Genomic DNA, 11,031 nt, shown 5'->3' on the forward strand with positions numbered 1-11,031 from the left:
TCAGCGCAAGCAACAGGGCGAATGCGTGGACTTTTTCAAGCTCATTTGGGAAGCTGAGAAAGATAACTCTTATCGCCACGTCGTTACTTCACTTGCGTCTCACTGAGTCTCGAGGCTCTTTTCTCAGGAGGGTCCTGCCAAGTCTTGGCAGTAGGTGGGGGCTGCTGCTGCTGCTGCTGCTGTGATATCAATTGAGTGATTTGAAGTATCATGTTACATTCTTGTGGTGTTGTTTAGCTATGGGAGGAAACTGGCGAACCCGGAGCCAAGCCAATGGAGTAGGGGGACATGGACATTTACAGATAGACAGGAGCCCGAACCCGGTATCGAACCCAGGTTCCTCTTGCCGCGAAGTGGTACCACGCCACATGGTATTACACCGAGGACTATGTTACACAAAAACGACGTTGGTTGTGTTTACCTGACTCAAGGATTTGCACCCAAACCCCAGGTAGACAGCTCGCGCCGTGTCGCCGTTGAGACGTCGTCAGTGAGGGCCGCCACGCATTTGAACCCGTTGAGTTTGGCAGCAGCACGATGGGGATGCTTTCACATTTTGTGAATTGTCAGGGGCCGAATTAAAGTCCACCAGGGGCCGCCAGGGGCCCGCGGGCCTGGCAGTGGAGAACGCTGCTGGAGCGAAACGCTGAATCTCGAGCTGCCGCTCCACTTCATGCCATGTACGGAGCACAACTATCGAATGGTTTGCGACCGAGGGGGGGGCTGCAGGGGGATAGATCAGCGAGGGACGGCACCACGTAGTAGTAGTAGTAATAACAGCAGTACTGGAATAATAATTCGTAACGAGGAGTCGCGCGCTCTCGATGAGAGACGACGACTCAGAGGCGCGAGGAGGAACCACAGACGAGCAAGAAGGCAGTAGCAGCCAAACCCCCCTTCTCCCCAAGTTCTGCGGTCCTTTATATATGAAAGCGTTGTCGGCCAATGAATGGACCTCTAAATGTGGAAGGAAAGCCCACGCGTGCTGCACTGCCTCCTGGCGAGCCACGGCGCGGCTCCTCCTCGACGCCCACGGGAAGGGAGCTTGACAACATTCGTGCGGTGATTCACCAACCCTCGCCGCTGCCTCAGCACAGTGCTGGATCACAGGCACACGATGCATTGGGGACTAAGAGCAGCAAGTTGGCAGAGATGGAAATTGAGGGCCGTGCGTTACCAATACCGAAGCAATGCGAGATGCAGTGACGTCCCTGGTGTGACGCGTTCGTACGCTCTCGTGGCGTCACTGCGGTACGGCAGCCTGGATGCGCAGGTGCAGGAGCGCTGCAAAGGGCTGTAACGACGCATCCGTTTTTATCGATGACTATGGGTGATGTGCACATCGTATGGTGCGTGAGAACACGTGGTCTGGTGACGCCGCCGCCGCTGCTGCTTTCGTGAGCAGTGGTGCACAAGCACAGCCAATAAACTCACCACGTCCCATGTCAAGAACAACACCGTGACTTCCGTCATCGGACATATAATAGGCGACGTTTCGGACAATGGCCCTCTATGTGATGTGAAGAAGAGCCATTGCCCGAAACATCGCGGATTGTATATATGTAATGCCACAGCGCTCTAGACGAATGTATTTTGAGTTTCAAGGCGGTGCAGATTCTCTGCGCACACGAGCGGATGTGTCGGGGGCGCCAGGGATAAGTGAGTCGTCGTGGCGTGGTGATGAGAGGAGATGGTCGACGTGCGGAGATTGCTTCAGATCATCACGCACGCCGGGACAGCCGCGCAGCGCTGCTGCTGGTGTTTGATGCCTCTGGTTGTTGTTGTTGTTGTTGATGATGTTATTTTGATGTTGTGTTATCCTCGGGTCTGAGTGTTCGGCAAGGCACGTCCTGGGTTTTACATTCCCGACATCTGCAAAGGGAAATGTACACACAGAACCGTGACGACGATAACGATGCCCACTCGTGTCGCATCGCGCATGGTGTCCGCTCCTCGCGCTCGCAGAGAGAAGGAGCGCGGAGACGACTCAGGGGAGGAACCACGGACGAGGAGGAGGAAGGCAGCAGCAGCAACAGCCACGCGGTGCTTTAGTGTTCATCCTCCCACTGCGCTACGAACCCGGCAACTCATATTCTTTGGTTCTTTCGGTAAAGTCACGTAGAATAAAAAAAAACCACGACGTTTCGAACGCAACACAAGCGGTCGTCATCAGGAAAAGGGGGTTAGCCTCTAAAGGCAAACTGTTGATAAAGGTTTAAAATGGGCGTAGCCTAAGTGTCAGCAGCATGGGCGGGGCAGCGAATGTGAATGTGAGTGATGGGCGATGGCCGGCGTTGGTGGTGGGTTTCCACCAATTAAAGGGCTGCCAGGTAAAGTTTTTTTTTACGTGACTTTACCGAAAGAACCAAAGAATATGAATTGCTGCAGTCACGAAAGTTTTAAGTCAGAACCCGGAAACCTTTCCACATTACTGTGACAGTGCCAGTCTCCCCATAGAACAATCACTGCTAACGACTCAAGTGCGCAGAAGACCGTGACAACGTTACGCGGACGGTGGTTTAGCGCGACGAACCCCGCGACCTGACCTCGACTCCCGGTCACAGCTCTCATCAGTTCTATGTGGCTCGATGTGGCTCGATGTGGCATGAGCTGCCCTGCTGCGGCTGGGTGCCGCGGTCAGTCGTGGTGAACGCGAAGAGCGCAGGGAGACTTCCCGCTCTCAAACGATTCTGGGCGCATTGGTGCTCACTCCCGTGTACAGCTCTGCAGAGCCAGTGGTGGCCATTCCACAGTCCCATTGCGGCGTGAGTCTCTCTAGAGGACAATAGCTGTTGACTTGCCCACAAAGTGGTCGCACGTTTATCAACCGCTTGGAGGAATATTGGGCTGAGTCAACCCCCAACTCGAATTCGAGCTCGTGACCTCAGGATTGCGAGCCGCTCGCTCTCCCACCGAGGCACCGCGGCTGGGATAACGAGGCCCAGGTGACAACTCCCAGTGACGTCACTGAGGCATTAACATGACGCGGGATTGGCGAGTGACGTGCTGCGGCGTGTTACATATGAAGTCTCCCGGTGGGTTTACTATGCCGTCCCCAGAGTTCTACAATGGAGCAGCATTTCGGTGTGAGGACTGGGCCAGCGATGGATCGGAAAGTCAATTGCCAATGAGAGCCACTCTCCTCGGCCACCGAGTGCCAGGGCCTTCAGAGGGGCGCTTGTGCCAGACTGGGTGCACCTGGGTACCTGCAGCGTGATCTGTATGAATTCCTTGAGCTTCTGGAACTCGCCCGTGTCGCTGGACCCGTAGATGGGCGGCGGGTTGTCAAGGAGCAGGCTGTGTTTGCGGCTGCGAGGAGGGGGAGGGGGGGAGGGCAAGGCGGCACATCAATCCCGGCAAGCCGGCACGTTAAGGGGGGGCCTCCTGTGGTTTCCTGCCGCGCGTGCCCAGACAGGCAGACTTGGCACGCGGACTTCGACCTGCATAGAGACCCAGTCAGAGGCACAGAGAAGTAGTGGCCTCTATGTGTGTTGTTAAGAAAGGTGATTGCCCGAAACGTTGCCTATTCTATATTTTCCTTTCATGCCACACACTGTTGCTGATGAGTGTGTTGAGTTTTTTTTATTTTGTTAAGTAACAGCTCACACGTCGTTTAACGTGGCCGTCCGTCCATCTCTCCAGCCAGCAACACTGTTTGTAGAAAAGAGTGTCGTGCTCCCTCCCTCCTCCCTCCCTCCTCGCTCCTCACCCGCGGCGGCTCTCGAGCAGAGACAGCAGCAGCTTGCTGGCCGCCTGCTTGTGCCGGTAGCGGCTGAAGCCGTTGGTGAAGATGGCATCAGCCTGGCGCTTGCCGAGCACGGGCTCGCTCGTCTTCATGGCGTAGCTGCACACAGCGCCGGGCGGGGGGGGGGGGTCCAGGTACCGGCCACGACGCACATCAGAGGGCGTGAATGTCCCAAGCGGATCCCCTACGCATTGCCCAGCAGCGCCGTGAAGCCTCAGTGAGTGAGTTCCTTCATGAAGTGGTGGAGCCAGCTGACCAGGATTGGGAAAAGCATCGCCCACTTCCACCCAGGCAACTGAAGAGCACTGCCTTAGTGTTTATAATCTAACACTAAAACTCACAATAACATTTAAGAAGCACAGTTAAGAGACAAAGACACATACTATATGTTTTGACGCTTTTTTACGTAACATCTCATCAATGGTCATCGTAGTGGGCCAGGGACCCAGTGGTGACTCTCGCGCCTCACAGTAAGAAGCGTTCTGGCTCGACTCCCGACTCGGGCGCCCTGACTGTGTGGAGTTTGCGTGTTGTCCACTCCCGACTCGGGCGCCCTGACTGTGTGGAGTTTGCGTGTTGTCCACTCCCGACTCGGGCGTCCTGACTGCGTGGAGTTTGCGTGTTGTCCACTCCTGACTGCGTGGAGTTTGCGTGTTGTCGACTCCTGACTGCGTGGAGTTTGCGTGTTGTCCACTCCTGACTGCGTGGAGTTTGCGTGTTGTCCACTCCTGACTGCGTGGAGTTTGCGTGTTGTCCTCCTGTCCTGCAGAGTGCGCGCGTGGGCGATTGGTGGGGCGTAAAGGTGAATGTGCTACGAAGCCGACAACCCGAGTTGGATTGCCGCTCATGATCAACATCAGTGATTCATATCTTAAACCGTCTTGTTACTGGACCTCCCTTAGGTCGACTCAGCTTTAAACGAGTACCTGTTGCGGTGTGTAAACATCAGCACTAGGGAGACAAAGGCGGCTGGGCGTGGTGCTGGCCACCCACCCCCTCGTGTGCCGTGCCGGTAATGATAGGTGCTCGCTCACAGCAATTGCCTCAACAATCTGTTAAAGTCAGAGTGTGCAAATGTGTGCGTGGTGTTTGTATATTCTCTCCCTGTTCTGCATAGGTTTCCTCCGTCTTTTCCGTGTTCCTCCAATAGCTAAAACAAACACTCAATGCTGACTAATTACACTGCACATTACTCAGTTGGGATTTACCTGCAGCAGCAGCAGCAGCAGCATCGTCTCACCTGCTGAGACCCTCCCCCTCGCGACCAGGCGCCACGCGACTAAGCGAGGCTGCCCTGGGCGAGCGAGCGAGCGAGCGACAGACCCCGAGCTGAGCCCCCCCACTTACCCGAGGCGTGCCGCCACCAGCCCGTCCATGTACCTGCGCGCAGACATCTGGCCGAGCACGTGGCGGTAACCGCTCGTGAACAGCCCGTCCGCGTGGCGCTCCGACCTGCGCACAGCGCACAGCGATCACCTATGAAGCGGGTGGTGGGGCGAGGCGCAACGCCTGCCCGGTCGCCTTTGTCTCCCCAGTGCTCGTGTTTACGCACCGCACCAGGTATTCATTTGAAGATGAGTTCCACCTGGCGGAGACCCAGGGTCCAGGACCGGTTCAGATAATCGTCACTGATGTTGATCATGGGCGGGACAGTTCCCTAATACAAGGTGGTCCACTGCTCTCTGCGAGTTACTAACAGACATTGCTTGCTGCTGTATCTCATCACAAGATGACGTCAATGACAGCACAGCTGGAATAGCATCGGGGGTGGGGGTGTAATAATTGTATGATTACTATGATAATGTGTCATATCTGTGTGTAAGCCAGTCGCTTTCGGTGTACTAGGCGGTGTTTATCGCGACGGCATCGCGCGCGCAGGATTAGGGCAAAATGATTCACGAGAAGAGACCCGCTCTTCCCGCCGCTCTCAGCCCTAATCTCGGCCGCGTTCCTGCCGCCCAATCACCTCGCCCCGCGTGGCGAGAGCGCGCGCGGACACATTTCACGCCGAGTGAGATTTCCATTGAGCAGCGCAGAGAGAAACTCTCCTGCCCCCCCTATCTCGCTCTCTCCCTGACATCCATTCCAGCGTCGTAGCTTAATGCGCTCACCCCCCACCTCTTTCTCTCTCCCCTCATTTGCGTTTACAAGGTCGTTTGCACGCCTATTATGAGACCGCTGATCAAGAGCTTCTGTAAAAACGAAGTCGCTTGCTTGTCAATCAAAGAGCAGAGATGACGTCAACGTGACCAAAGCCGCTACGACCACCTCCTCCGCTGCTATCATCTTTCTCCTCTCCGCCAGGTCGCGCAGCTGCTTCGCAGGAGGCGCGCAGCGATCTCCAAGCTCGGCCCTGGGAACCTCATTACACCGTCTGCTCTTAGACTCACACAGAGACCCATAGACTCACACAGAGACCCACAGACTCACACAGAGACCCATATACTCACACAGAGACCCACAGCCTCACACAGAGACCCTTAGACTCACACAGAAACCCAGAAACTCACACAGAGACCCACAGACTCACACAGAGACCCATAGACTCACACAGAGACCCACAGACTCACACAGAGATCCACAGTCTCACACAGAGACCCATTGACTCACATATGGACCAATAAACTCACACAGAGACACGTAGACTTACACAGAGACCCACAAACTCACACAGAGACCCACAGACTCACACAGAGACCCATAGACTCACACAGAGACCCAGAGACTCACACAGAGACCCATAGATCTGCCCCGACAGACTCCCACCATCTGCTCTTAGGTCTTCTCTTTCCCTTGGTCGCTGGGCTCGTGGAGACCGCTCCACTGTCCGTCTGGGCCCCCATCCCCTCCCTCCTCCCCCTACCTCCCCCATGCTGAACTCGCGTCCCGCATGGCGATGGGAGTAGTGGGAGTGGTGGGAGGCGATGGGAGTGGTGGGAGGTGATGGGAGTGGTGGGAGAGGTGGGAGATGATGGGAGTAGTGGGAGAGGTGGGAGTCGGTGGTGGAAGGGCACCCTTACCGCGTCGGGTCCGTGGGTGTTGGGGCCGCCCAGGGGTGCGGGCTGGCGCACGCGACGAGTCCCAGCAGCAGCAGCAGCAGCGCGGAGCGGCACGCGGCTCCGCGTGCCATGACGCGGCCACCGGGCGCGGGGGGTGGGGGGGGGCTTGGGGGCTCCTGCGTCCATCGGGCACACAGCGCAGGCGCCATCCCTCCCATCAACATCCCCCAACCGCCATCCCTCCCATCAACATCCCCCAACCGCCATCCCTCCCATCAACATCCCCCAACCGCCATCGCTCCCATCAACATCCCCCAACCGCCATCCCTCCCATCAACATCCCCCAACCGCCATCCCTCCCATCAACATCCCCCAACCGCCATCCCTCCCATCAACATCCCCCAACCGCCATCCCTCCCATCAACATCCCCCAACCGCCATCCCTCCCATCAACATCCTCCAACCGCCATCCCTCCCATCAACATCCCCCAACCGCCATCGCTCCCATCAACATCCCCCAACCGCCATCCCTCCCATCAACATCCCCCAACCGCCATCCCTCCCATCAACATCCCCCAACCGCCATCCCTCCCATCAACATCCCCCAACCGCCATCCCTCCCATCAACATCCCACAACCGCCATCCCTCCCATCAACATCCCCCAACCGCCATCCCTCCCATCAACATCCCCCAACCGCCATCCCTCCCATCAACATCCCCCAAACGACATCCCTCCCATCAACATCCCACAACCGCCATTCCTCCCATCAACATCCCCCAACCGCCATCCCTCCCATCAACATCCCCCAACCGCCATCCTTCCCATCAACATCCCCCAACCGCCATCCCTCACATCAACATCCCACAACCGCCATTCCTCCCATCAACATCCCACAACCGCCATCCCTCCCATCAACATCTCACAACCGTCATCCTACCATCAACATCCCCCAACCGCCATCCCTCCCATCAACATCCCACAACCGCCATCCCTCCCATCAACATCCCCCAACCGCCATCCCTCCCATCAACATCCCACAACCGCCATCCCTCCATTCATCTGCCATAACCTCCCATCACCTCCGATCTGTCTCACCGCTTCTCCTAACCTCCCGTCCATCTCATCCCTCCTATCACCTTCCATCACCTCTCTCAGCCTCCCATCCCTCTGCCAACCTCTCATCCCTCCGTTCTCCGATCATCACCTCCGATCATCACCTCCTATCTCTCCCATCATTCACAACTCCGCCCCCCACCTCTCCCCACAATAGCGCACCCATCCCCATCTCCCCTAAACAGACGGGAGAAGCGCCAGTGTCATCGCTATTATGCCAACGCCTTACCTAAGAAAGCCTCACGGAGTCTCAAGCCTCCTTTCAAGAGGATGCTGCTGAGTCGAGATATTTGGCCAATTCCATGAATGCGAGCTGGGCTTCGTGTGCGAGGAGAAACCCCGAAAACACCGCGCGCTGTCCACGCAGCCCAAGCCTTTACCACCTCGAATTCCAATCCAAGTCGTGCACTGACCAGGATCAACGACGGCTTAGCTTCCCAGCTCCGGCGCGATCGTGAGCATGCAGCGTGAGGTGTCACGGTGCACCGTGTTGATGGTGTCTGTGTGCGTGGTGATGGTGTCTGTGTGCGTGGTGATGGTGTCTGTGTGCGTGGTGATGGTGTCTGTGTGCGTGGTGATGGTGTCTGTGTGCGTGGTGATGGTGTCACGGTGCACCGTGGTGATGGTGTCTGTGTGCGTGGTGATGGTGTCTGTGTGCGTGGTGATGGTGTCTGTGTGCGTGGTGATGGTGTCACGGTGCACCGTGTTGATGGTGTCTGTGTGCGTGGTGATGGTGTCTGTGTGCGTGGTGATGGTGTCTGTGGGGAGCGGTAGTGTAGTGGTAAGCGCATTGCTCTACGAGTCCAGCGACCCGAGTTCCGATTGTCATTCACGGCCGACATCAGTGACATGTTTTTGAAGCGATGTTTGGGCCTCCCCCTAGGCTGACTCGGCGTTAAATAGACACATTAAGCGGTGCGTAAATATCAGCACTGGCGAGACAAAGGCGGGAGGGCGCGGTGTTTGGCCACTTAATTGTTCGTGTTTCTTTCCGGCCCTTAACAAGTTTTCGTTAACAGCCCTTGCCCCGACCATCTATGCAGGCTACACGTAGAAGCTTTGTCGTTGTGTTGACTCCGGCAGGTGGCCGCGTTGTTTTCTAGTTCAGCGGCAGCATCCGGCGCCAAGAGGCGCGGTGTCTGTGATGAACGCGCCGCGTGCCCAGAGATCCCCAGCCCGTTCGCTGTGCTGACACGGGGATGTGCTGAGTTTTGTTTTTAGTACACAAGGATACTCTTAATATCCCCCTGTTATCATCGTCATCATCAGCCATGATCGATCTACTGCTGAAGGAAAGCCATCACTCTGGCTCTGCAGGGTTGTGAACAGGAGATGAGCACAAATGTTTCAATGCTCGTGTGAGCAGCAGAAACTCGCTCTGACTTCGCTTGATGTGGTTTGACATTGTGTGGTGGTGGTGACGATGATGATGGTGGTGATGGCGTTCGTGACCCAGCTGACCCTTGACAAAGAACGAGGCTCGAACCGGGATCTACTGAGCTGGTATTAAGTGAAGCATTTGACTCAATGAAGCTGGTCGTGTTCTACAGAGTTGCACGTTACCTTAACGTCACCCGACGATGCCGATGCTGCTGATGTCGTGGTACGGGACCGCTGTCCACGGCTCTAGGACACAAGCCACTCCTGCTGCTGTGTGTGTGTGCTTATTTGGCTAATCGTGTCCACGCGAAACTTCAGCGAGAGCGAACGCGTGGAGTCATCGAGGCGTTCACCCCCTTGGCAGCAGCAGCAGCACGGAGCGATCCAGCGAGCCGGCCCAAAGCACGCGTTTAAGTACACGCGAGAAGTGGCGGGGGAGAGGGAGGGGGGAGAGAGAGAGAGCGGGCGAGGCAGGGTGGAGAGCAAGGAGGTTTAGAACGAGTTGAAGAAGAGCGAGGGACGGGTGGGTGAGGGTGGAGCGTGGGTGGAGTTGATGCGCTGGAGAGGTGAATGAATGGTGATTATGGTGATGACTGTGGTCGTGGTGGCGACTGGGATGAGAGGACTGTGCCTTGTAAGCCCCACTGAGCCCCCCAATATGCGATGTCTCGGGAGCCCGTGGCTCTCCTATGCGACTCATCGCAGACTCCTCACTGGAAACTGGATAAGAAGAATCTGGTCCACGCAATTACCACCGTGCGAGCGTTCCCAGCCAGATTAACGGATTCTGATCTCCCCTCCTCCCTCTCGTCGCTACTCGCACGCGACACAGAGCAACCGAGTTGCACTCCGCGCCGTGGCCAGGCGCTCTGCTGCTTGGCAGAGCGGTGGCGCAGCGTTCACACTCGCGCCGCTTCACCGCAAGAAGCAGCCACTTGGTTCGATTCCCGATTAGGGCGCCTTTCTGCGTGGAATGTGGACATTCTCCCCCTGTTCTGTAGAACGCATCTACAGTGAGGGACAAAAGTATTTGATCCCCTGCTGATTTTGTACGTTTGCCCACTGACAAATAAATGATCAGTCTATAACTTTAATGGTATGTTTATTTGAACAGTGAGAGACAGAATAACAACAAAATCCAGATAAACGCATGTCAAAAATGTTATAAATTGATTTGCATTTTAATGAGGGAAATAAGTATTTGACCCCTCTGCAAAACATGACTTAGTACTTGGTGGCAAAACCCTTGTTGGCAATCACAGAGGTCAGACGTTTCTTGTAGTTGGCCACCAGGTTTGCACACATCTCAGGAGGGATTTTGTCCCACTCCTCTTTGCAGATCTTCTCCAAGTCATTAATGTTTCGAGGCTGACGTTTGGCAACTCGAACCTTCAGCTCCCTCTACAGATTTTCTATGGGATTAAGGTCTGGAGACTGGCTAGGCATCTCCAGGACCTTAATGTGCTTTTTCTTGAGCCACTCCTTTGTTGCCTTGGCCGTGTGTTTTGGGTCATTGTCATGCTGGAATACCCATCCACGACCCATTTTCAATGCCCTGGCTGAGGGAAGGAGGTTCTCACCCAAGATTTGACGGTACATGGCCCCGTCCCTTTGATGCGGTGAAGTTTTCCTGTCTCCTTAGCAGAAAAACACCCCCAAAGCATGTTTCCACCTCCATGTTTGACGGTGGGGATGGTGTTCTTGGGGTCATAGGAAGCATTCCTCCTCCTCCAAACACGGCGAGTTGAGTTGATGCCAAAGAGCTCCATTTTGGTCTCATCTGACCACAACA

At 55.9% G+C, this 11,031-nt stretch overlaps 1 protein-coding gene across 1 annotated transcript; it reads right to left on the reverse strand.

Annotated features, from left to right (window-relative positions):
* Nucleotides 1-1,531: 1,531 nt before the first annotated feature.
* LOC144931673 (uncharacterized) lies at nt 1,532-6,875 on the reverse strand. Its single transcript, XM_078855800.1, has 5 exons — nt 6,766-6,875; nt 5,093-5,197; nt 3,710-3,844; nt 3,207-3,309; nt 1,532-1,872 (listed from the first exon to the last, which is right to left on the reverse strand). The coding sequence occupies exons 1-5, from the start codon at nt 6,873-6,875 to the stop codon at nt 1,858-1,860; spliced, it is 468 nt and encodes a 155-aa protein (XP_078711926.1). The 3' UTR covers nt 1,532-1,857.
* Nucleotides 6,876-11,031: the final 4,156 nt, after the last annotated feature.

The sequence above is a fragment of the Lampetra fluviatilis genome, chromosome 4 (assembly GCF_964198595.1).
Source record: "Lampetra fluviatilis chromosome 4, kcLamFluv1.1, whole genome shotgun sequence".
Lineage (NCBI taxonomy): Eukaryota > Metazoa > Chordata > Hyperoartia > Petromyzontiformes > Petromyzontidae > Lampetra > Lampetra fluviatilis.